Source organism: Enoplosus armatus, chromosome 2 (assembly GCF_043641665.1).
Source record: "Enoplosus armatus isolate fEnoArm2 chromosome 2, fEnoArm2.hap1, whole genome shotgun sequence".
NCBI classification, from domain to species: Eukaryota; Metazoa; Chordata; class Actinopteri; order Centrarchiformes; family Enoplosidae; genus Enoplosus; species Enoplosus armatus.
In genome coordinates this window covers 6,638,732-6,665,880 of record NC_092181.1, presented here as the reverse complement: position 1 = coordinate 6,665,880, position 27,149 = coordinate 6,638,732, and the positions used below count along the sequence as shown (strand labels likewise).

The window sequence follows — 27,149 nt, the reverse complement described above, 5'->3', positions numbered from 1 at the left end:
GTGGAGTGCAGAGGAGATGTATAATGATCAATTGTCCACAGCCTGTGGCACTCTACAAACCCCTCTAATCCTGAAAAGACTCTCCCTTCCTTTTAATGATGCCGAGGGACAGGGAAGAAGAAAGAAACCCTGTCAAACTCCGCATGGCTGGGCTTTGTGGTTTACGAAGGATTTTCCTGACTCTCTTATGTTAGGACAAGCTGTAATACGGTTCACAGACTTTGTGTGTTTGGGTGCTGTTCCTTTACGTGGCTACAACTTTTGCCAGTAGGTGTTACGGCGTGGACATGTTTAATTCTGTACATAATCAGCACAATGTCCAGGAAAAAGCATAACTTGCACGCTATCATGGCGAGACTGCAGAGGCGGAGGCTTAGATCAGCTACTGTGGGGCGGCTGGAGAATCAAGGCCATGCATGACAGTATTACAAGAAGAACAAAGACCCAAGTAAAGCTTTCCACTGCTGCATTTCAGTCAGTCAAAAAAGCCCAGTGAGTCAGAGCCTATTCAACATTTCAACAGTTCATCCACAGTGGTATTTCTTTTCTGTCCTCTTAATGAAAATGTGCTACACACACAAAACTCTGATTTTGACTTTGTAATGTATTCAACTATAGAATACGAGGAGACCAATGTGGCCTCCCTAAATGAGGTAACATTTCAAAACATCTAAATGAAAAATGGATTTTCCCTTTTTTTTATCATTAAATTATGCAAATTATGTCATATCTCATATCAATATCCGCTACTCTGAATATCAGTAGAAACCATCTTTAGGCCCAACAAATAAGATCACCTTTTTCTTGCTTTACTGTGATCAATAACTAAATAGCCGGAAATGGTCAGAGGCTTTTGTCAAAATATTGTTTTAAAAGGTTTTTTAAGTTGGAAAACATGTGACAAAATACAACATATGTGCTGGGGGGAAAAAAGTTTTTTTTCAACCATTTTTTCACATAAAATGCCTCATAAAAAAAAAAATATCAAAAAAGCCTTTTGACCATTTGGCTACCGGCTATTTCTTGGTTTTGAGTGTAAGCAAAACATCATTTTGAGAAAATGGCCGCAGAATGTTCAGCTATTGCTATGGGATGTTTGTGTCTGGCCTCTCATTTTCATCAATAGTTAACACTACAAAACAAGTCAACATATTTGGATATGAAATGTTCACATCCAAATATGTTTTCTTGTACATCCAGTGTTTCTCCCCAAAACACCGTGTGTGTATCCTCGAGTTTCCTTCTCAAAAAAATGGAATATTATATTTGTTTACATCCATGTTTACTTGCGAGCTACCAACTGGCAATCAGCAGCATAATGTGCAACAGACTGAAGGAATTAGGGCTGTCACTATTTATTCGAAATTCGAACTTGGGGAAAAATGAAATATTCGAACAGTGCGAATTCAAAATGTACAGTTCGTGAGCGTGACAGACGGTTTCAAGTAGTTTGCCTTGTGGTCCATCAGAGGGCAGTCTTAGAGCTCACTCTCACCTTGACCTATGGCATGCCCTATTGACCTATCAGTAAGATGGCAAAAATGACGCTATATGGGGGGGCTGACCACAGGGGACCTGGACGTCGGAATTGAGGAGGCATCATGCAGTAACCACTGTATTGATAATCTCTCCATTCTCCTTGGCCAAGCTTCAATAACTACTTCCAGCATAAGACATCAACCACTTCCTTCACTGATGAATTGACCATTGCTCTTTCCAGATTTCCATAACAGTCGTATGTCCCCGTCGTGGCAAATCGTCTGCAAACAATAAAGTGCATCTTCCAAAGTTTCTTTTTCTAATGTGACACCACTCTGCATCTATTCTTCTGCGTAATGTGTTTGCACTCACTTAAACCTTTCTTTCTTAGAGTTTCTAAAATATGTTGGTTTTTATTCATCAAGAGAAACTTCCCTCCCTCAAATAAGACAGTGAAGAACAGAAAAGTCTTGAAGTCTAAAATCCTTCAGAGAGGGACTACATAAGGTCAGAAGAAGCCTCTTTGTCTTGTAGCTGTATTACAAGACTATGAGGTGACCCTGACCCTAATTGTGTCACTCAAGACAATTTACAATTTGGAAAACCGAAGTTGTCTTACTGCAATTACACACATACTATATACAAGACTCACTCATTCTTCTAAGTATATAGATGAGGAGAAACCACGAGCAGCATGAAAACTGTACTATATCAGCGCTGCATATGCAGACTTGTCTTTTAACTCCATAGTTCCCAGATGGGTGTTTTATTACTCTGAAATCTGCCTCACATCATCTTCGGGGCGTCCTAACAAGCAGTGGCCATCTGCCATTGAAAAAAGAAAAAAGTTTTTTTTAATATTGCGGTTATTCCTGTTATAAAATGAGCCCATTAAAAGGCCACCGCTGGTCAAGTCGTTGATACAGATATCCCACACTGCCTTGAGACAGAGAGAAGCCGTGAGAGGAGAGCAGGCCATTAGAGAGAGAAGGGGGGACAGGGGAGCCATTAGTGGAAGACTGAAGGGGTGGAGGGGGACACTAATGATCTATACAGACAGCTGTCCCACTAATTAGTGCAGAGTGAGAGGTGCAGGTCCCGGCATTCAATCGCAATCATGGCCAAAGTGAAGGATAGTGGAGTTGACTGACGGCAGGAGAGAATTTGAAGTGAAGGATGCTGGGTAGCAGCTGACCGAGCGGCCGTGTCTCAGTGTTGCGACATAAAGACTTTCTATTGTGCGCTAATGAGAGCAGGGACGTGAAGACTGATATCACAATCCGCTGAGTGCATAATTGGAAGAACTCACTTTTTAACTGAAGCCACTTTAGTGGAGGGAGGGGGGGGCTTAATTATTACACTGTGCAGCCTGATAATTTTAACTGCTGTTAAAAGAACGAGGAGCCTTCTGCACATTCGCTGCATCGACAGCAATTGTTGTTCACGGCAACAAAAACACAATATCTACACCGAGCTCACTGACAAACAGCTCATTACAGCTCATTAGTCCCGCTTTGCAGGGCTAAAGCTACTTCTCTGTTCTTTCTCATAACTTATTGAAGAACCGAGATATAAGACAAAACATGCACATCCCACCCTGCACGGCTGTACACATGCAGTACACTCCGTGGCAACTTCTCATAATTAATTATGTCACAGACTCTTGCGCGTCAGTGCGACCCCAGCAAGGACATTAATCCCTATTAGCAGACGCTTCGCTGACAATGGGAACAAACTGTTGCGCTGCTGCAAATGCAAAAGATCTGTCTTTCAGGAGATACATTAGCGTTGAAAAGGGTAGACAAACAAGCATTTATCTAAGCCTTTGAATGAGAAGGTGGTGTTTATCACGGCTCAGGCGGAGGGCAGAAGGAAGTGAGCCCCAAGTCACACCAGGTGAACCCATACTGGGCAGGGGTAGCTGACGAGCTGCTGTAGCTGTGGAGCTGACCGCTAACATGCTATCCAATCGAGAACGCGCTAGCACTAGTCTGTCACAACAGCTCTCCATGTTAGCTGGTCGCTAACCAGATAAGAGCTATCTGCTTTGGACTTGAGCGATTAATAGGTTATCAAAATAGTTCCCCACTAATGTTCTGCCGATCAACTCACCAATTAATCAACCGATTGTTTCAGCTGTAATCTGTAGGCACTCACACTTTTTTTTTTTTACATTCATAACATACATGAATGAGAGGATCTCCAGCTACATGTCATGTGCTTTCCTCCGCATGCGTAACAGTTGACTCTGTGGCTAATATGCAGAGAATGAGGGGAGGTCACACAAGGGTACAAATCAATTTCTCGACAGGGCAAATGTTTACAGGGACCGCATGTACAGACATATTGTCAAACTCGCACTCGCGCATGGTGGTTACTGGAAGAGACAGAGCTGACTGCCAGACGTCCTTGAACACCGGCCAAATAGTTCAGCATTCATGATGTATTATAAAAGGATTTCCCTCTTCCAGCTGCATCATTATAGCTTACATGTTTTTTTTAATTACACAATGAAATACAACGGTCATATTATGGTTATTAGTGATGATCAGAGGGAAAAAAATTATTGCATGTTTGTATTTTCTGTCATACTGAAAAGTTTTACCTTCATGTTGTAAGTTTGATATATACCGCTTTATGACTTATATGTTTTTCATAATCCTTCTCGAAGCAAAGCTGCGCCCAATCTGTGTGAATGAGAAAAAAAAACTGGATAAATCAACATTTTCATTTGCCAATCCTCTGGGGACTGTATTTTGAAAAAGAAAAGAGCTGTTGAATTTAATATTTCAGGCTGGCTGCGTAGAGCCGTGTAAATAATAAAAAACAGTAACATGTAGACCACAGGATGATCAGTGTATAGAGGAAAAAGCTGGGTAACAGGCAGTGAAGTGACTTACATGACTTGCAAAGACACAAAAATGTCTTCAGGGATGGGCGATTTTTGGCATCGAAAAACACTCTGCTCCTCCACAGTTTTTGTCACAATTCAGAAAGTCAGATCCTGATTGGATCAGCCCCCAATTTGCACCATTGTCCTTCAACACACCAATGCACCCGTGCCCACACTCTGCTCAACTGGAAGCTTGTTGGATTGGCGAGCACATGCAGTCACAGAAACACTTTTTTACACATTCCTAGAATAAAAAATAAAAAAATGGCTGAATGAACGGTGGGTGGTGAATCTTTCATCTCTGTCCACTGAGTCACATCCTGGCCCCATGTGACTTCGCCTCCTGCTCTGCATCCTCTCCAGAGGGTTCATGCCAACACATACACACACACATATAATAAGGTCTTCAACACATGCACACACAGCGTCAGGATGTAATAATAATAGCCACACACTTAGTCTTGGCACAGAGAGGTGAGTCGCGGTGGACAGAGCAGCACAGGTATTTGTACCTGCTGCATGGGGCAAGCAGGTACAAATACCTGACAGCATTACAAGAACTGTCTCGTTTTGTTCCACTAAATTGGTCTCTTTTTGAGCAATAACATGTTCCTTAATATAACAAAAAATATTTAATGCTCAGTGGTTAAAGCAGGAAAAAAAGTCTCTGACCGCAGACATTTTGACTCGTCATAGCCGGACAAGCAGAGCAGGTGAAAATCATTTTTGTAAACGATGGCTTAGTTCCATCAAGTGTCCCAGTAAACCAGGCCACTGAGCCAGTTTACCATGTTCTGAATTCTTGCGAGATCGGCTGTATTCGAAACCGCCTACTATACCAGCAGTACGCACTGATTTGGACAAAATGTAGCATGTAGTGTGCAGTAGGCAAACAAAAAGCAAAATGTGTAGTATGTCAAAAACACCCGGATCCGGTTATCATTTAACTCTATAAAAGGTAAAATGACATGTAGGTCAGCTTTAAAGTGAGAGTATGTGAAGGGGAAGAATGTGTTAACAAATCAGAACTTTCATTTACAAGAAATAAAACACACCCCTGCTCATTTCAGTACCCTCACCTCACCATGATGACTAATGTTGGCTGACAAATATCATTAAAACTCTACTCTACCTGTGCTACGCACTATGTTTTACCATATGTTTGACACCATGCGGCCACAGTTCAGGTGACGTAGGCGCGCATCAACAACTGGTCAGTGACAGAATCAGACAGCGAGTCCTTTTCCAACAGCCAGTGCACACAAAGTGCAGACACAATAAGCAGAATCAATTAACTGCATATTCCAAGTGATCTGGCAGGATGCTGGAGGTATCAGTGTTTAATAGTCCACATCCATTCACACCTTTATGCACCTGTCGTGCTGCACATCACTTGTAAACAGGCAACAAGCAGCACTGGAGTGCCCTCTCTCCCTCTCGATGAGTTTTCTGTCCAATAGCACACTTTTGATGCATTTCTGAACATACATTTTCAGTGATAATTTCTTTCCCCGTTTCTGTATGACACACACTCGCACATATCAAATCCTGTCCGGTGTGCTGACTCATCTGTCATGACTCGTCACGCAGCATTCGGTCATGCAGACTGTGGGGACAGGTGGTCCTGGGTGACACAATTTATGACACAAAAGACAAAATACTGACATTATCAGAACAGTGATTGTACAATATATTATACTGTAAAAAATAAAGCCAAGACTACGGTGTGATGCACGATACCCAGATGTGCCATATTTGGAGGTCTGGGCATTTACCATGATAACGTGCATTTCACACACAGCTAATAATGAGAAAAACAATACCCCAGGGACAAAAATCTTTACGTCATCTCAAAGCTGTCTCCTTCCCTTCCTCAGAAAAGGACGGAGAAGCTCAGCTTTCACTGAGCACGACTCATAGCTAACAAAAGCAAACACCACTTTAAAAAGGAGAGATTGAGTCTCTCGTCCTGGGAGCAATGATCAATGAAACACATCGCTGCTCTGCTCGCGTGAGGACCCATTCGCCACAAACCTGCAGCCCATTTCTAGAGCGTACACCTCTGCTACAGTCGTTAAGACCAATAACAATACCGCATCACCATAATCTGGAGTTAATCTCCGTCTAACCATCAACACAAGACGGTTTGAGGTCTCCAAGCTGTCGTTTAGTGAGATATTTACGAGGTGATCAGCAGCCGCGAGAGAACTGGTCAATAAGCTCCCGCTCTCTCTGTCCCACAAGGATATGGCAGCCGTGACCTGTAGCCTTCCTCATAAGCACATTGTTTATAGATGTATCGGTGGGATGTCCATAAGTCTTCCACTGGGCTAATGGTTTTCTCTGCGGCTCCTATTGGACTGAGTGCATAAGGGGAGGCGAGGGGAGATCATTAAGATGGTTTCCGCAGCCCGTTATTCACTCTGCAGCTTCCCGCACACACTGGTCATCAGTTAAGCTCAAATGGGATTCAACTGATTTGGCAGCTGTGAGGGGTCCTCCAAGGGAATAATGTGGTGGGCGGAGTGACGTTGGAAGTGTGGAGAGGAAGTGCTGATGCTTTATAAAGGCACCAAAAGCCAGGAAAGGATCAGCTTATTTGAACTAAACCAGCCGAGGTCATTTAAGTCTTTTCCAAAATCCAAAACAGAAATTAGAATGTGTGAAAATCATTAAGATCCATTTGAGATCTTTTTCACGTTTGCATCTGGTTTAACTTGACGACAGTGTGAGCCACTCACTCCCACTCTATGAGTTTGCATGCTTTGTGACTAAATGTGTGACCACCAAACCACATTTCCCGACTACTGGGCACACAACGGCTGCACAAGACCACACACTGTTATCCTCACATGATGTTTTTTCCACCTGACGCAGACTTCAACCAATGATCATTATCGCTTTTGTCCAGTTACAGACATCCATCTGTTCTTGGGGAAACTGTTACATCTCACAAAAAGATAACAGTCCTGTACATGTGAGTTGAATCACTATATTCTTTTAAAAAAGACATAATAATCTCATCATTGCCACAGTTAGCAGCTAAGAAAAACAATTATTACAATCTTAGTGGCCACACACAGTAGGCCTCTATTAAGGATGCCACACTTTCATCTACACCCAGTTACTTACTGGATCCACTGTCCAAGTTGGAAAATAAAGGGTCATTACACAATATGCAAGACACACTGTACACCTCAGCAGGGGTTGCCTCTCGTCACGTGGGTGCATCACTGCTGGAAATCCCCTTGCCAATTCAACATGTTTGCATCTTGGTTTCTGTTCTGTGCAGAATGTGAACGTGCAAACTTCCTTGCAAAGAGAGAAATCATGATACTGCCCCTCTTGCTGTGCCTCACTGTCTCTACCTTAATAAAAAACAGTGAGCCTCCTGGCAGTGTCTCGGCCAGCGTCTCAGTGACTGCAGCGTTATTCATGTAATCGAATTCACCTGAGCTTTTCCTACTTTAACATATCAAATGTAAGGTATCATCGCACATAAATACATCAATAAGACACTGATATTATATTTATCATCAATGTACACTATAAATGCATGTACCTATATATTCTTAAGCATATGTTACATGACTCCATAGAAATCATTGGAGATGGCCTTGGCAATGTCAAACAGTCTGATATGAAAACATAACCATTTGACAATTGGTCCAACTTTTTCCAGGCTCACTGACTCTCTTGTAAAGGTGGGTGGGCACAACCAGCCTTAAACTGGTACCAGTTCCTGATTGGTCAGAATTGTAATATTGACAACTCTCTGGGCTGCGGTATCTGAACCTCATTCATTCATTTAGCCTTCGGCGATCTCAGCTCGCCTACTGCTGAAGTGACACTTGATGATGATGCGTTCATTAGCATCGTGCAACGTGGCAAGTGGCTCCAGAATCACGACGAGTGAACTCCATAGTTACTAACTTTAAAAAGCAACACCGGCAGTATAGGTTTAAAGGGGTATTCCAGAGATTTAGTATGTCGTTTCCATGAATGTGGGAGACTTGTGAGAGTCAGAAAAGAACAGTCAAAATCCGGGCAGCAGAGGCCCAGATACAGCATCTTGATGTTGAATCGCCTGGAAGACTCAAACTCCCTAACCCTAACCCTGCCTGGTAAATGCCCATGTCTTTTAAACTCCATGACCCCAGATTGAAACCCAGACTTTCTGTCAAAATGTGTCCAAATCCATCTGAGATAACCTTGATGACATCATCAGGGTTATATACTGTCAGACTGTAGAGAGCTCCGTCCAAAGCCACAGAGGACATCATACACCTGTTTTCACAGAACAGTGGAACTGCTCATGACAAACTTTGTGTGTAAAATTAAAACTTTTCCACATTTGGTTGAAGACAAAAGAAGTCAAATGTGTCATCTTGCTGCTTTTATAGAAATAATATGTGGCTGTTGTTACTTATGTGAGTGGCATCTGTAACTGTTGACACATTTGGCACATCAGCTGCCCAGCTGACTCGTGTTCATCACGTCACCACAGAGGGGTAGTGAAAGTCGCTGTCTTGGCCTCTCAGTATCTTAGTGCGTGACAGAAATGTTACATTACCCGAGCTTAAAAAGTGTGTTGCGTCATTACAGACTACACAGAAAGCCTTCACTCATACTCGTCCTCCGCTGTGCAGTTTGGGGTTTCCAGGGTGATAAGAGAAAACCTCAAAGCTAATCAGTAGTTTGAGCTGCAGCTCACTGATACAAAATGCAGTGACAGTTAGTGGAGTGGACAGCAGGGGTTCATAGGCTGCAGCCAGGCAGGAGAGCTAGATCCAGACAGAGATGGAGGACACCACAAAGACACATAAAGACAGACCAAAGGAGAAATGACATGCGGAGATGTGGTGAAAACCTGTTTGGCAGCTGCAACATGTTCAGCAAGTGCTGCGTGAGTTTTGACAAGACAAGCGTGCTGCTTTTAATCTCAGTAACTACCAAACATCTGGCGAGTCAAGAGGGGAGAATTTCAAACATAACATAAAGGACAGAGAGAGAGACAGAGAGCAAAAGGGTGATGCGCAGAGAGAAAATGAAAGAGAACAAGTAAAGTTTGAAAGAGAATAGGAGAGCAGAGGAGGCATGTCGAGACGGAGAATTCAAAGAGAAACTCAAAGCTTAGCAAGGTATCTCAATAATGTCTAGTTTCATGATGTGTCTGTGTGAAACAAAAGCAGTCCTCAGTAGAATCCAGTCTGGGCTCTAATACAACACAATACAGCCACACTCAATAAAAGCACAGACAGCGGAGAAAAGACCATCTTTGGATGAAGCTCAACAACAAAGATGGTGAGGAATATACTGAAGGAACTGAAAAAGCATGAGAGAGACTCAGAAAGCTGAGTTTGTAAGTGATGTAAGGACACTAAAATGTAAACTAGAATTACCACCTCTCATTGTGTGCCTCCGCCAACTAGTCAAGTTGCAGTTTATAACCATCACCATATTGACGATACATATGTGAGTATACATCGTGGAACTGATTAATGAAGGATTATCATAGATTGGTATCTCGTATTGGCTGAACAGGTACACATGTACTTGACTACTATGATGGATTCTTAGAGAGTATCGCCTACATTCCTTCCTGGCATTCTTAGATGCAAAGCCTCACTATAATAATAATAATAATAATAATAATAATAATAATAGATGGCTAAAAACCTATTTGGAGGTCACAGTGACCTTTGACTTCTGAGTCAAAAGAGTCACCTGTTAAGTGTGCGACCAACTGGGAAATATGGTCACAATTTCCCTTCTGTTCCTGAGTTGTTGACTAATGGCCAAAAAAGGAGGTTTTTCCAGGACATTGTGATGTCACAGTGAAGTTGACCTTTGACCTTTTGTGTAAAAAATGTCATCACTTCATCGTTATATCCCATTAAAAATCAAAAGCGTCTTCATCAAGGTCATTTCGAGGTCACAGTGACCTTGGCATTTGAGTCAAGCGTCGCCATTTCCGACCAACTGGGAAAAAACATCAATTCTTGAGTCGCGGCCTACAACGTGTGTTGTGAGGTCACAGTGACATCTGACCACCAAATTCTAATCAGTTCATTCTTGAGTCCAAGTGGACGTTTGTGGGAACATTTGAGGAAATTCGCCCTGAAGGCGTCCCTGAGATACAATGTTCACAAGAATGGAAAACAAAATGCCTACTCTATATGAGCTTGTCCACATGAGGGGATGTGTGTTGGCAGGGCTGTTGTCAGAACCAGTTTGGCCAGTTTTTTTTAAGTTGGCACTGAACCACATGTTGCCATCACAGCCATCACATGTTCCTGGTTCCCACCTGGCACATGTATTTCTGGTGTCATGCAGATGATCTGGTTCACTGAGCTGACTGAAGTTGGGTCTCATCACAGCAAGAGACAGACAGGCTTCATAACACCTTTCCTTCACTCTAGTGCAAACATAATAAACACACACACACACACACACACAAGCACAACACAAATCCACAGGCAAAGAAGATTGGTACCAACATGAAGAGGACGGACTCATGAGAGGCTTGATTGAAAGAAAGATCACTTTGAAGTGGAGTGGAAAACGATGATGAAAAGTGGTCACAGAGAGAGAGAAAGAGGCGTCGTGTTGGTTGAGAAAGTGAGTGGGCAGCAGCCAAGACGGTGTTTGCCCTTCTCTCTGTGTTTTCTGGCAATGAGGCGTTAATGTAAGAGTACAGAAGCAAACAGAGAAATGGATTCGTGACGGCAGGCTGGCACAGCTAAACTCTCTGGGCAGCTTAACAGTTACGAACGCCGCTCTTACATACCGACACCACCGGCAACACACGGGAAATGTGACAAAATGGATTTTAGATTTGCTCTTAGGTCTTAATATTTACCGTCTCTACCTGTCCGAAACAAACTTATTACAAGATTTCTCCACGCGGTGACAGAGCAGGTGAATACCCGCTGTGTAATTGATTGCTTTGTCAACAGTTTATGTAAGGTGTGTTGGCGAACGCTGCTCTGCGGTGTGATGCTGCAGAGCTGTGAATCCTCAGGCTGAAAAAATAAATAAATAAATAAATAAAAGGAACAGCTTTCTCACCCTCCCACTCCTCCTCCTGCACTCCTACCACCATTTGCTGCTAACCTCCCGGGTCAACGGAGCCCGAGCCTACATTCCTTTAGCTGCTCTCTCCTGGGACGTCTCTTCCTCCACCTCCTCTTACCTCGTGTTTTACTTCTGCACCACCTTACCAAACAGCCAAACACTGTTATATTTCCTCATGATGGGATGGTTTATTGGTGGCCACGTAGGGTTCCACAGTTGGCAGCAAAATGGCAACAAGATGACGAGGCAGCTCACCAGCTACCATAGCGCTAAAGTTGTCCTGTTGTATCACCAGCTTGTCTTTTTTTCCAACTTCTGCCTTTCAGCTTCGCCCCTCCACCTGGCCTAAAGCAATCCTTCATACCAGACAGACGACGTATTTATATATATTTTTTTTACAAAGGCTCAACAGAAAAAAAAGAGCAAGATCAAATCCAATCCTTTCGGACCGGATTTAAAACATATTCGCAGGTGGTTTGAAATGCAATTCAAATCCAATATCCGCAAATGCAACTCGATGCAACCGCTCGGATCAGATTTCAAGTGTTTGCTCATTTTTTCCCCCCATCACAGGAGTAGAGACAAAGATAAGGAGAGGCAAAATGTGAGTCCAGGACCAGCTAACATGGTATACACCACAATGAAGCCACAAATGTATTCTGCATTCTAACATAAAATGAGTTACTGGGTGGCAGGGCAGGAAGTAACACATTACATCTGCTCTTGTCACTGTGATTATATATATATGTAAAGTATTTTTGTGCCTTTAAAAATCATCAATTTTACTTAAGTATTTTTTATCACAAGCCCTTCACTACATCTCAAGTCACATCTGTTAACAAAAGTCACATGAAAAAGTCATGACAAAGTGTGTGTGAGTGGAACAAAACGAAGGAGAAGCTGCAGCAGAGAAGAAGAAGAAGAAGAAGAAGAAGCTGCTGGTGGGTCTGCGGCTGCAGGAGGGCAGACAGAGCTGCATGTCCAGAGAGGAGACGCTGCACTCGATTGTGGAGGACTTTGCGGTGCACAAGCACTCACAGAATGACGCTCCGACAGGTGAGTGCAACAACGGGCTCGCTGATTGTCGTAACTCTCTCTCCAGAGGAGGACGTCAACAACAACCACCACTGTGTTGTCTAGCAACATGTGTGTGTTGCATTGCATGGAGTGTAAAAACTGTGCAGGCTGTGTTTTTGTTTTAATGTGTGTTTTGTGAGCTGTAGCTGGCTATAGACAGATTTGTTCAATTTGCAGGGCTGAAACTAACAATTATTAACAATATCAATTAATCTGGTTATCTGGTTATTAACTATCTGTCTACAAAATGTGAATAATAGTGAAAAACTTTTTGCTTTAAAAAAAAAACACGACGATTAAATCGATTATCAACAATGTTGCCGATTAAGTTTCTGTCATTCGACAGGATTACTTGTTTGTTTAAGATCTAGCGATTTTGAGCTGCTGCCAGTGGAGATTCAACTCCACCAAGTGTGCCAGAAAAAAATAAACTGAGTGTAAAAACAGGGTTTGTGTATTGAGGTGTGATAGAGTCCATGTGGTTTGTCACATCTGTAGAAATGTTGAAACAGAAGAGCATATGTTTCCCTCAGCAGTCAGCGTGCACCATTACAATGACATCTCATGTCGTAATGACAGCAAATGACAGAGTGCTGTCCAAACACTGGCCACTTACGATGTGGACAATCAATCCCTAAGATCAGATTTCCTGTAGCCTGAGCACAGCTACGCTCCCTGCCCTCTCCGTCCAGGTGCTGTGTGAGCAGAACTCAGTCTCCCCTTCGGCTCCTTTTAACTTCTGCTGTCCATCTCTGCTTCTCCGCACCACCTACTTATAGACCTTCAGTTGTCTCGCTTCATCAGGGTCCTGTCTTCACGCAGAAGGAGCGTTTTAGGAGATGCCATATGCTCGAGTGTCGAGGCAGAGGGGCAGACCGAGGAGCCTCTGGGAAAATGCTGAGATCTCTTACAGCTAGGAACTGAGGAGAACTGCCACTGCTGGCAACGATACGAATGTATGTACACGTACACACACACACACACACACACACACACACACACACGCTTATAAGAGCTGAATTTACAAGCAACACATGATGCATCTGTTTAAAAAAGAAAAAAAAACTGTGAATCACCGTCAAGAGCATGTGAGTGTTTTGCTGGCACAGTGCATACAGGAAGTGTATTAGAGCTGACCCAAAGTGATATCTAAAATAAACCCATTCCCCCTCTTGCACATTCAAATGATCTCTAGATGTAAACACACTGAATCAGGAGCCACAGAGCTGCCATGACAGCCGCAGCATGACAGCTAGTCTTTTCATGCTCGCGCACGTCAAAACGTTTTGTCTGCTAATTCACACGCTGAACAAGCTCTCACAGCGAGATCACAGTGCAGGTCCTAACAGCAAAGCGTAGGTTTGATCGGCACAAGAGCTGTGTTTGTCGCACTTGAGCGCACCGGAGAGTAGAAACTGATGTCTTTAAGGTGACACGCAAAAGAGGACATGATTAGAATCGATAGATGCCACTGCCCTGAAAGCGTGGGGGAGGGGTTCAGCGCTCGACTGATCAAGCAGTTTGTTGAGAAACGATTGCTGATTGAGAGCCAGGTGACGAACATCAGTAAGGTTGACGGAACTGGCAAAAACCTAAAAGATACTCTGGATACTGGGGATAGCTTGCCAAAATCTATACAACAATTTCTAAAACATCTTTGAAAAAGCATGAGAATGGCTTAATGGATGCCAAAATCGATCAGTAATAATATGATACGACCAAGGTCAAGTCTTGGAGTGCCTACGATTCATTTTATTTCATTTCTAAGCATTTTGCTGGAACTCTGTATGCATCATATAGTGGTGTGAATTAGTGTACGAGGTCACTGGTTCATTATGAGAACATGCAAGAAAAGGGGGGAGGCCGGTTCCCTTAAACCCACTCACCCTGGGTTGCCAGTTTTCATATTGCTTCTGCAGGTTGGCGCCGATGGTCTCCAGGGCTTTCTGCGGACTCATCGACAGAGGATCTGGCAGGAAAACATGGAGTGTAAACACACTGCGATGACACATATAGCACACAACAGTCACAGTGAGGGGGAAAAAAAAAAACGCACACACACTCAATCTGGAGCTGAAAAACCAGCCGTAAATCACATGACTCACCGCACACACATTTACACTGCTGTCAAACTCACCTGTAACAGGACGTAATCCAAACAAGCAGGCTAACGTTACGTAGCATTCTTCAGTGCCGTGATTACAAAAGGCAAGTTACAGTTTCTGATTTCACCGTCAAAGGACATTTTCTTGTTACATCAAAAGTAGGGTTTGGAACAATAGCAGCAGCGCCGAGAGTAAATCGATATGGCGTGAAGTATAGCAGAATATAGACTGAGGACAGATCACATTGCCCTCAGCAGGCAGAGAAAAATGTATTGGCGAGTTTCCGGGAGACACCGATATGCTTTATGCTGAAAATTAAACCACTGCCCTCATGATGAATGGGGCCTGCTTCAAATGCATTATCACGACAACACAACCACGAGAATATGTGTTTGATGAGTCAAATTATGACATCTGGTTTGTTTAATTCAAGGAAAATACAACTTATTAGCTATTTTAAGATACGAAATACAAAATAATTACTTTTTTATGGAGGAATTATCTGGAATCTCGACATATATTTTTGTCGAACTGGATATGGAGAAATTTCAAATAAAAACACCCCACACAGTAGTGCCCTGTAAGTAGCCTGTCATGGTAAAAAGGAATATAGCAACAGTATGGCCTGTGCCTACATATTGTGTGATCATGAATGATGAAAATTGAAGTTTTCACACTCCCCATGGTCACTGAAAAGCAAGCGTAAGCCCCTCTGGTAGCATATAGCTGGAGCATGTGTCATTAATTAAACACCACGGTGCATTTAAGGAATTCACCCCTGCCTTTACCCCTTAATGTTCCCAAATACCGCCTCCAAAAAACAATCAAGTAGGCAGGTCTGCACAATGTCAGCATCCTCAGAAGCCGCTGAGAAAGTTTCGGAAACTTTAAGAGCTGTGTTCCCTCACTCCTAAGAGTCAAGCAGCCTCAGGGGAGCTAAACAATGGTTTTGAGGTTTTCCATTCAATGGGGACAGTTCTTTTGTTTTTTGTGTTCTGTGTCACGGCATGGTGGTTCTGATGAGGCCAGACTGATTCATCCTCAGTTGACAGAGACCGAATGAATTCAGCTCCCATGGGAAAGATAGACAATGTCCTTAAATGCTGCAAAAGTAAAAAACTAAACTTTTACTGTCAAGTTAAAGTTCACAGTAGCGTTGCATAGCTTACTACTACTTCCTAAACCTTTGAACCCATTTTTACGCTGGTTATTGACTTAGTATACTGACATAGTCTCTATATGTCCGAACCAAGAATGCCTGATATTGTTATTTTCTGGATAAAGTGGACTATTCAGAAATGCCACCAACTTGAATGTGATGGGGGGGGGGGTTTCCCCCTGGTTCTCAAGACACCACAAGTAGCTGTACATAAGTGGATGGAGGAGGGTGTCTGTGTTCCGTGGAAGTTCGGTGAATGTTCTTTACAACCCTCCATGCCAATCCATGAAATGTTTATTAAGATAATTCATTCTGGACCAACCAGAACAGAAAGAGCTAATGTTCAAGGATTTTGTCACTCCTTTTAGTTGTCTTCCTTATTTCTAGTCAGTTCTAGTTTGGGAACAGTTCCCATAATGCTTTGGGAGATACATTCAGGAAGTATAATGTTGCTGATGGAGTCAGTGAGTTAGCTGTGGGCTACACATTGAGCCCCCCTTTATTAGCTGTAACCATGAACAAACAACAATCACTGTGTTACTTTTGATACTGAAGGCACAATCTAAACGTGATGGCGGACAACAGAGATACCACCATCAGGTCCAGACTCCAGGAGTGTGTGTTCAGATCTGACTGAGTTATGAGCCTGAGAGAAGGGGTGCTATTTTTGAACCCAATTGTGTACGGTGGGTTTGATTTGATTCGGTGAATCTGTCACAAATTTCACACTCGTGCCTGAGAAGAGGCAGGCGGCACAGTTCAGGATCCTTCACTGAAACATGCTGCATAACTCATATTGAAGGAGAGCCCACTTTAAACATACCCCACACTTTGTGTAGCGTTTGAGTTCTGGTCTGTTTTGCGTGAATGTCGGTGTGCGTCTTGTGCGGACTCACTCACCTATCCAACACTCCAGTCTGGCGCAGGGGGAGGTCTTGACCACGTCGGGAGGGTCCACTCCCACGTTGAGACACAACACCAGCGCTACACTCACAGTCTTCATCTGTGGGAGAGAGAGACACCGAACGCAACATTACCCTCACATCGCTCATCAGTGCTCAATTCAAAACAGATTAGTGGATTCATTCGTCATGCTTTTCATGAAATCTTTATTCATCCGAGAAACCGGACTGAACACACATGCTTGTGTTCAGGTCCGTCTTGGGAGTTTTCCAGTAAACCACATTCTGCTGCTGCAGGCCACTGAAGCTCCAGTGAAGCGATGAAGGTTAAGTGTCTCACCCAGGGGAAACTCAACAGTAGTTACTGAGAAAAGAGTTATTCTCTTCCCTTCCACATTTCCCCCAACTGGTCCAGGGATTCCATTATGTTTTAACACTGAGGCTAGTGTCGCTCCATCGAGGAATTTAACCCGCAGTCTCAAAGGTTTGTCACTGTACAGGTCGGGTTGCAGGCATGAATTTGGGAGAGAGTAGGATCATAACGGCAGACTGAAACCACACATGGTAAGGAACCACGACCCAGCAGACCACTGGGGCAGGAAGTGAGCGGAAAGAGAAACCAGGCCATCTGAAATAGAGCAGCCATTGATTCATGGGTTATGTGGCAAGTCCTGACACTCAACGCACACACTGGCTCGATCAGGCCAGTCTCCTACAGTGCAAATGACACATCGCAGTAACAGACATTGTAGTTTTTATTATGCGATGATGAAGAACTATATGATGCTGCTTACAGACAATTGCATTTTCTCCTTGTCAAATCAATGTTTTCCCCTCATCTAAGGCTTTCTGAAACATTTCACAGCTACTCATGAATATATTTTGAACATATGCGTCATTTTAACACAGATGTGCGTCTTATAACAGCACAAAATGTACATTAGTGACAACGTATCTTGTGCCTGTATTGTTTGTCGACATTAATGCTGTGTTAAAAAGTAAGAAATATGTTTTACTAACACGTATGCCTGGAGTGGTGTGGTGCCTAGATAATCTTTGGGTTTTGTTTTTTGGTTTAGTTCATAGGTTCAACATGTAAAAGGAGGATCACAGGATTACTGGTCGATAACTTTCACTTCTCTGCCACTGAAACTGGCCATAGACTATTGTTTGTTGATGGCACTCCTTGGCCCAAGCTGACCAGTGACTCTTTCATCATCGTGTCACTTTGTAAATCAAGGCCTGATAGCGTTTACTCTGGGACTTGAACTTCACAAGGCCCTGTATGTCCTCTTGGATCCAATTAGCCGTAGGTCAGCTACACGCAGGGTTCCCCACAGGGCTCAATTCTTTCTTGCAGCTCCTTGGTTACAGTATTGCTGAAATCAGGTCAAAAAAAGGAGTAATAAAATATTATTTAAAGGGGTCTGTTAAACAAAGATGAACAAAGAGCTAACCACGTAGCATGTACACATGCTTCCCTGAACATCATAGGGTGAACCAGGGTTTGCTATCGGAAGATGAACAGTCAACAGTGTGGGCCTACAAAAGAACTTCTGAACTTCCTAACATGCTCACAATGACAATGCTACATGCAACATGCCGATGTTAAGAGGGTATAATGTTTACCATATTTACAAATATTCAAAACACAAAGTGCAACTTTCGCATGTATTTGTTTAAGTATTGGACAAGCTGAGAACCGAAGAAACTAATGATAGTGCTAGATAGTGCTTCGATATTAGAGTAATACAAAGTAATTACAATTCATCCTTTGGGGGACATAAACGTGGCATACATTTATGGCAATCCAACCAATAGTTTTTGAGTTATATTTTAGTCTGGATCAAAACTGTGAACCGACCAACAGTGCTATCCCTAGAGCCACGCTGCTAACATGGCTAAAATTCAAACTGATACATTCGCTGTTCATAAGTAAAGGCTGGATAATGTCAACACTGGGGTATAGAAACGACACCAACTGTATACACACACAAACACACAAATGTAGCCATCTGATAGTTTGTACATGTACACACTGTCATGTAGGTCAATGCAATAGAGCCAAGTGACCTTTTGCAGGGGTTAGATACTGTGTGTAATGTAGACCTATAAAGCACATGTTGTGTGTGTAGAGTGGGTTATGTGACGCTGCATGGTTGAACATGTCTCGGAGGGCTGTTGTTGTGAAGGTAATTAAGGCACCCTCTGCTTTCCCACAGACAAAAGGTCAGTGTGCTAGTGGGATTCAGCAGGACAAGACTAAACATATACATGCATCCGCGCGCAGTCACTCTCACACACACACACACACACACACACACACACACACACACACACACACACACACACACACACACACACACACACACACACACACACACACACACACACACACACACACACACACACACACACACACACACACACACACTTTCACCTGACCTCCCCACCCCTCGCCCTTTTCCCGCCCACATAGTGTATGTCATGAACCTATCCTGATGAATGGGAACTGATGCACAAGATTTTTGATTGGGTACACAACTATAACTGTGAAAAACAGAATTTACACTGCTTACAGTAGCGCAGTATTCCCCAAGACTAAGAATCTACAGCCTGCAACTATAGCACAGCCGTGCTTTGGGCTACATTTCACTGCAATCCATCCAACACAAGTTGAGAAACTCAAAGATCACAGAGTATTATGGGGAAAAATAATAATAACCTAACATAATAATAATTTTAAAAAAAGAAGAAAAAGAACTGATGTCAAATACATTTTGTCAAAGCTAATCTGGAAATATTAGGACACTGACAGTCTTACCAAATGTGGAGAGACTGGCATAGAATGTGAGAGAAGCTAATCCTGAACAATTCTGGGCCCATTTGGATAAAATGGCAGCTGAATTTGACAGCCGTTCATCACAAAGCCCTTTCTTCCCATCGACACTGACACTGTATCTGTCAGATTGCAGGATGCATTTTCCTTACCAAATGGAGTGGTCATGGAGATAATTGAAATGCAAGCCAGGGCAAAGGACAGAAACCTTTGGGGACTTGTAAGTAGGGACAAATCCCCTCTTCTCCTGTACACTGAAGGTCAAAGCCTACTTTTTCTCCGCTGATCTCTGTGAGATGGCATTTTCACAGATGAAAATAATCACAACAAAGCATAGCAGCATGAATGATTTGACGCACCTCACTGACTGTGTGAGACTAGGTGTCTAGGTGAACATCTGTGTGAGCTTTCAATTCGTATATTTCTGAATGGTAGGTATCGGCCTGTGTGTGGACATGAGAAGTGATCCTGGCTTGGAAAAGGTTGGTGACCACTGGTCTACAGCAACGCTAGTGGCTCTGTGAGGTATCATTGAGAGGCGACAAAGCAAACATGCTAATGTTTATAAGTTTAAAATGCTTACCATGTTTAAAATCTTAGTGTGTTAGCATGCTAACATTTGCTAATTAGCACTAAACACAAAGAATGTCAGTTACGTTTTCTGGTCATAAAACAAAGCACTGGACAAATAAAGAATCTTGGCCTGCTGGTGGTGCTAGATGAAAAGTTAAGGGATCGTCAAAGTCATAACGGTTCATCCTGAGGGGAACATGAATGTCTGTCACCAATAGTTGTCAAGACAGTTCACTCAAGTCCACAAATGTCAACCTGTTGGTGCTACCAGAGGAAAAGTCAGGGGATGGCCGAAGTCATTTGGCTTCATCTTCTGGGGACCATGAATGTCTCTACAAAAATGTATCACAGGCTATCCAGTAGTTGTTGAGATAACTGACAGAACCGACAGACCACCAACCGAAAAAGGATTTAAAAAAAAATAAAAATAAAAAGGTATTTAATGAGGAACAGAAAACTTGTGAACTTCCCAAAGATGGCATTTATTGCAGAGGTGGAATAAAAAAAAACAATCAGGGCCAACAGGGGAAATACACCTGTGAAGTAACCTCGACCAATGAGCAATATAAAGAAGTCATTTAAGACAGACCTGTCTGGGGAGAGCCAAAGGGGGCCTCCAATACACATTTGTCAGCTGCCAAGTTGTGATGGTAACTTTAAATCCAATGATGGCTCAATAGTGTTTTATGAACCCTAGAAAGGAGCTAAAAGCTAACCATGGCCTCCCCAGTCACCAGATCTAAAACATAGTGAGGTTCAATGAGACATATTGTAAAGATTTTCACTGCTTTCATCCTTCAAAGAACCGGAGGCTTTCCTTCAAGAATGATCCGATGTCCCCTGACACACGGCTCTGGACCCCAGTGACAGAAAAGTCAATGAAGCTGTGTGGAAGGCAAAGGGTGGACCTACTGCTTATTAAGCACTTTATAGGATATATATTTATACTATGAGGTGTTGTCCAAACTTCTGCATTCCTTCATGTCTCTTTAAAGAAAGGTGTGATGCAGTCAGATCCACTGTTGAGAGAAAGAACACCTTATTGCATGCATTTTATTCCATATCAAGTGTGATCTCACACACATGAGAGACTGAGCCCAACTGCTTTAACTACATGGTTTAACTGTTAAGATGCATGTGAGTGTGCCTGTTCTCTTTAAGCTCTGCGGGGGCCGAAAATATTTGCACCAATATCCTGGGAAAAGACATTTATATCGAAAAGAAGCAACAAAGACACAGACTCCAGTGGGGAGAAGCAGGGCAGGCTTGCCCTTTTAAATACAACGGCTGAAATGACGGCACACTTCAGAGACGTATTAATGCAAGAGAGCGAGAAAAGATGTTACTGTCATGGCAGGTAAAATGTCAGAAGAAGACCGAGGAGATGGTAAGGTATCATGTCATCTTTTTAACTCAACACTACTTAATGAAGCAGTCGTCAAACTTGTCACCAGAGGTACAGAGAGGACAAGAGACCACACAATGGTTTCACATTGGTGTTGATAATCATTCAACTGGTGTTGATCATAATTACAATTAAGTGGCTCAAGAAGGCAAGATAATCAACATCCTAATATAAACAGCCCTGATGACATTTTTTTTTTTTGGGTCCAGCATCCGACGCAGTTTATTTATAATTCATTTCATATTCATTTACATAAGAATAATGCAGATGAATGAGGGACAGTGTTTTTCTGTTCCAGCTCATCATCGCGATGCGACGGCACACAGATGTGGTCCACATCATTCTCATTGATTTATCTGCTTGTTTATTCCACATATTAGCTCACACACACTGAAGAGGAAAAAAAACACTGTGAAAACAAAAACAAGTAGCTCATTTATCATCCAGGTTTGGACATAACAGGCTGGCTACGAGGTAAAATGCTGGTAAATTTAGTGGGCAGGAAATAACAATCTGCCCTGGGGGAAACTGTCAGACCTTAGACATTGTTCTTATGGCCGTGTGGTTCCCATTAAGGTAAAACAAACATTAATGAAAGCAGACGGAACTGTGAGATAAGCAGGCCGATGGAGAAACCAAATCTACAAAAGCAAATGAAGAAAGTTTAACTCAAGGTCCACTTATTAGCTTTTCAACTGCATCTCATGGCCTTCATCAGTGCTAATGAAGACCATGATATGTAGTTGAAAGCTAGTAAGTGGACCTCCAGTAAAAATGAGGTCTTTCCCGCTTAAAGAGTTGAATTCAGGCTGTACTTAGGGTCCATTTAAAAAAAAAAAAAAAGCACATTTAACGTGTTCTATCATCTTCTGCCGACTTCTTGACTTCCTGTAAGTCATGTCTTGCTATTTTCCCACTAACTAATTAGCACACCCTTTACAAATCAGTGACAAGTCAGTGATTTTGGAAACAGCATTATGCAGTACAAACTCTGTTGTCACATTAATGTAATGAACTTAAAGTCTACTGTATATTCTCTACGCTGGTATTCAAGCCACTCGACAGGACATGAAGAGAAATGGTGCTGAAATCGATTAGTGGCTTGACAAAAACAATAACTGACAACTATTGATAATCTACTAATTATTTAAGCAAATGAAAAACATACTCTGGCTCCAGCTTTTTAGATTTGAGGCTCTGCTGAGTTTTGGACTGTTGGTTGGACAAAACAAGAACTTTGAAGACATCACTTTAGGAATCTTGTGGTGGGCATTTTTCACTATTTATGAGCTAACTTAATAACTTCTTAACTTCTTATCATTAACTTCTGAACAATAACAAAATTGTTGATAGATGAATCAATGATAAAAGGATCAATTTCATCTAGAAAAAGCACACAGAGACTGTAGACTAGTGGGACTACAATCAAAACAAAGAGGAACGTTAAAGACAGTGATTAGAAGAAAGTGAGGTTTCCCACTGAACAAAGCACCTTTTGACCCTGAACAAGTGCGTCTTCATTAAATTTGACTTGTCAGCATTCATCTGAGAGGAAAGCCTGAACAAAATTAGATTTTAATACAGGTGGGCTGGACCTTGTGGATTCCCATTGATCGATGAATCTGTGTGAGGAGGATGAAGAAGGTAGAGGAGGAGGAGGAGAGAGAGAGAGAGAGAGAGAGAGAGAGAGAGAGAGAGAGAGAAAAAAAGAGGCAGACTGTGACAGAGCATCAGAAGAGTGAAGGAGCTCTCTTTCACTACTCTTTGCTTTTTCATACACAAAGACTGAGCCTTTGCCATAAAAAGTGGTGGACCAGAAGAGAGAATGAGACAGACAGGGAAGACGGGGGGAGACAGAAAGAGATAAACTGTATGTATGTGAATGTGAGTGTGAGTGTGTGAGTGTGTGTGTGTGTGTGTGTGTGTGTGTGTGTGTGTGTGTGTGTGTGTGTGTGTGTGTGTGTGTGTGTGTGCACATCTTCCTGTTTAGCCCTGTGCATATAATTGGTTGCCGTCCTCCTCTCATTAATAACTGCGCGGGACTCCAGGGGAGGGGACTTTCCAGCCTTTTCCCTCTGCGCCCTTTTAAGACTCCCATACAGCCCCCAGCACCGTTCACTGCGTCGATCAATGGCCCCTGATTATTCCATTTGTTAGGCCCGAAATAAATTAAGGTTATTAAAATGGCAGAGAGCATCGATCTCCTCCGGGCGTGCCAGAGCTAGCTGACAGCAACAGGTCGGAGCCTGGACGCTTCAGCTGAAAGTCCAGGACCTAAAGACCTAACAGAGGTGAACATTTGAACTACTGTTTTTTGGATCGTAAAAAATACTATGTGGCAAATATTCAATTCAAGCAAAGCGGATGAGTCAGCAGTGAGTTTTATCAAGGGTTCAGCATGCTTGAAACAAAGGGTCACACTAAAAGTGGAGGGCGGGTCCTCCTCCCCACAGCGCTCAGACAGCCGCTCACTGCAGATTCGGACCGAAGAGGTAACTAATGCTACAGGAGTGTTCATCGCTGACTACAGATTACATCATTTAAGCATGTGGTCAAAGTGCTTGAGCCCCGCTACAACACGCCTGCAGTGCGCATGTTAGTCGGTCCGTTGTGCCTGTCCTGCATAAACCAGCACAAGCTGCAGGTCAGGAATTATCTACAGGTCAGAGTCTTGGATGGAGCATTACTGACATTTGTGTTATTATTATATTTTTAAGGGACAATATGCCAATATTTGAGTGCTTAAACTGTTACAGTAAGAATCATAGCCAATGAGCCACTGTTGAATGTTTACATTTTTCACAATAAATGACATGGCTATTTTTCCCACGCTGTACAGAAAACATAACAAACCGTGACCCCAAAACCGAGGTTCATACCGAACCGTGGATTTTGTGTACCATTACACCTCTAGTATTGGATGCCTAAAAAAAGAATGCCATGTCGTATTTAATGTGTTAATGTGTAACGTTACACATCTTATTTTAACTTATGAGGGTAGATGGACTATGGGTAGTTTATTACTGAACCCGCGCGTCACACACCGTGCCACCCACCACTACAAGTAAATTCTCAGCCTGTAGGAAACACTGGCCTGCCATCAAACTTCCTCCTGGATCTTTCTGTAAGAAATTTGTGTCTCGTGTGTAAACACAATGAATCGTACAGAAAGTCGAAGGCACTCATATTGTTGTGCAAAAAGTGACAGATGCAGTTGTGTAAAGAATAAACGAAGTTCAAACCCTGTCTACTGTCACACTTTCGCACACTTGACTAGTCGCTAAATAAAAGTGCACGATTGTCAGTCTGTTTTGTAAAGTTACGAAAATTGTCAAACAAAGCCTCCCCTCACTCCACTGTTGGAGAGGGAGTTTCAAACGCTGTTAGATGCTTTGTTTGAAGCATACTGAGGCCTTTAGCCATATGGGTATCTGCGGTACCCTGCTCTATTGCTCCAGGCAAGTTTGCACAAAAAAGAAGTAGTGATGGATTAATAGCAACAAACTCGTGTGCCAGTTCTGGTCCCCTTAGCCATGAGAAATTAGAACTAAAATAGGCCTCAACTAGGACAATGTACACAGTCTATACTGAAAATGTAAAATAAAAGCATGAGATACAGGCGATACAGGTGGTTTGACTGCAATGAAAAAGTCCAAAAGACCATTTTAGACACTTTCTACGAGCCAGAAAAAACTAAAGTAGTTTTCTACATGACACTGTTCCCTTACCAACGTCTCCTCATCCATCTCTACTAGAAGACTGAAGAAGAGTGTTCCTGTACATTAACCTTCAATTCCAATAAAAAAAAATTAAAAAATCAGCATTATCCTTCCCCTAATTCCGATGATACAAAGAGGAAATGAAAGATGAGGCTGATGAGATGAGGCATTTCCATGCAACTAATGGGTTCTATGAAATCACACCTTTTTTTTTTTTTTTTTTTCCCAGAGGACGCATGAAATCCCACAGATGTTTAAAAACGTGACAAAAGCATATGGACACATTCAGCCTCCTCTTTCCACACAGGGGCGGTGTCAGAACTGCTTCTTTCCTCAGCATCTTGCTCAAGGACACTTCGGCAGGGTGGGAGCTTGCCAACAAGTGGTCTTTAATCTGGAGCTTTTCGGTTCCCACATCCTGACCACCGATCTGAAATCACTTGCATGTTATTATTTTTAGCACCTTGCAAATACATTTTGTTTTCATGCCTCTGTGGCTGAAAGTCTATATGCTGCCTAATGAACTGTGCACATCGATTGAATTCAACTAATGATGCAGAAGACGAAGCGGCAAAGACCCCATGTCTCATTTCCACATTATCACGATGGGCCTGGATATTGATGACTTATTGATTTCATTATTGCTAAGTTGAAAAACCCAGCAGGCAACGCATGTGCGAAAACCAGCAGGGAGGGACGTGAGAGACATTTCAATTACTTCCGTGTGTGTGTGTGACCAACAGCTGTCCAGAGTGGTGCAAGTTACAGGTGATCTGGCAACCATCACAAGCCACAGTGGCTCCGCCTGATAATTAATCACGAGACAGCTTATAGTCAACATTTAAATATAGTCTAAATCCCAGTCCGCCTGCCTTCTGCCATTTGTAAGTCCAAAAGGGGAGGTCTTTTAAAATCTCAGGGAAGAACATAGATTTACAAACACCCGCAGGCTGTTTCCACACAGCTACTAACTGCTTTGACAATTCAACAATCTGCTGTAACGTGTAAGTGTTTCGACAACAATGCTGCTGTCACTGTGTTAATTGCAACAGTGCTGTGGGCATCAGGGAAGATAAAGGGAGCAATTAGGCCGCTGATGACAAATACTAAAATATTGTGACAGACGATCATGGAGGACATGGTGAATCATAGTTTAAGTAAAGTCTTGTTGTGCTAGCGAGAACTGAAGGAATGCAACACTCCATTCAGAAATGACTAAGAACTAATAGGAATGTATATAGACACACAAAATCTGTAAGCGGTGTGCCCGTCACGGCTGTCAGGCAGTTACACTGGCGTCCTGAAGCCTTCGGTAAGAAAGCTACGAGACGGTAGCCGGCTTCGCCAGCAATTTGTTATCACAGGCTGCTGTGGGCCGGCCGTAGCCAGCGCCAACACAACAAACGGACACAGTCAACTTCCCTGTGTGCTCTTTCAACTAGCATCTCACTTCAGTTCTCACTCACTGACTCTCATTCCCCAAACTAACAGGAAGAACAACAACACCCCCCCCCCCCCCCCCCCCCCATCTCTGTGCCAATCACAGGTACGCTATCTCACACAAATAACTGTCACAGGTAGCTGAAATGACTAACAGGCTGCACTACATGTTACAAAGAAATGGGAGCGCTTGGATTGCAGTGATCAGCTTCCCCTCCGCTTTGGTTGAAGTCGCGTGGTGGAAGAGTTTCTCTGAATGAATACATTTCCATTTGTCCCACGAAAAAAAAAAGAGTGAAATGCAGGCGTGTGCTTGTCTTTTGATGGCTGTTGTCTCCGTCCATTAGCTGAGCTGAACATTTCTCTAGCTGCACTCTCATCAGCTGCAGCGGATCAGCAGAGCCTCTTATACTCACTAGCCTCATAAAGAAAGAGTCCATATCCACTGATAAGTTGTGAGTGTGTGCAGCCCTACTGTCCG

General features: G+C 42.8%; 1 protein-coding gene across 1 annotated transcript in view; it reads right to left on the bottom strand.

The window, feature by feature from the left end:
• rptor (regulatory associated protein of MTOR, complex 1) overlaps positions 1 to 27,149 on the bottom strand; it is a 148,343-nt gene that overhangs the window by 113,525 nt on the left and 7,669 nt on the right. Inside the window, exons 3-4 of the mRNA XM_070917670.1 lie at positions 16,691 to 16,793; positions 14,413 to 14,495 (exon numbers count right to left, since the gene is read on the bottom strand). Coding sequence (XP_070773771.1) covers positions 14,413 to 14,495; positions 16,691 to 16,793 — 186 coding nt within the window. The remainder of the gene's footprint in view (positions 1 to 14,412; positions 14,496 to 16,690; positions 16,794 to 27,149) is intronic.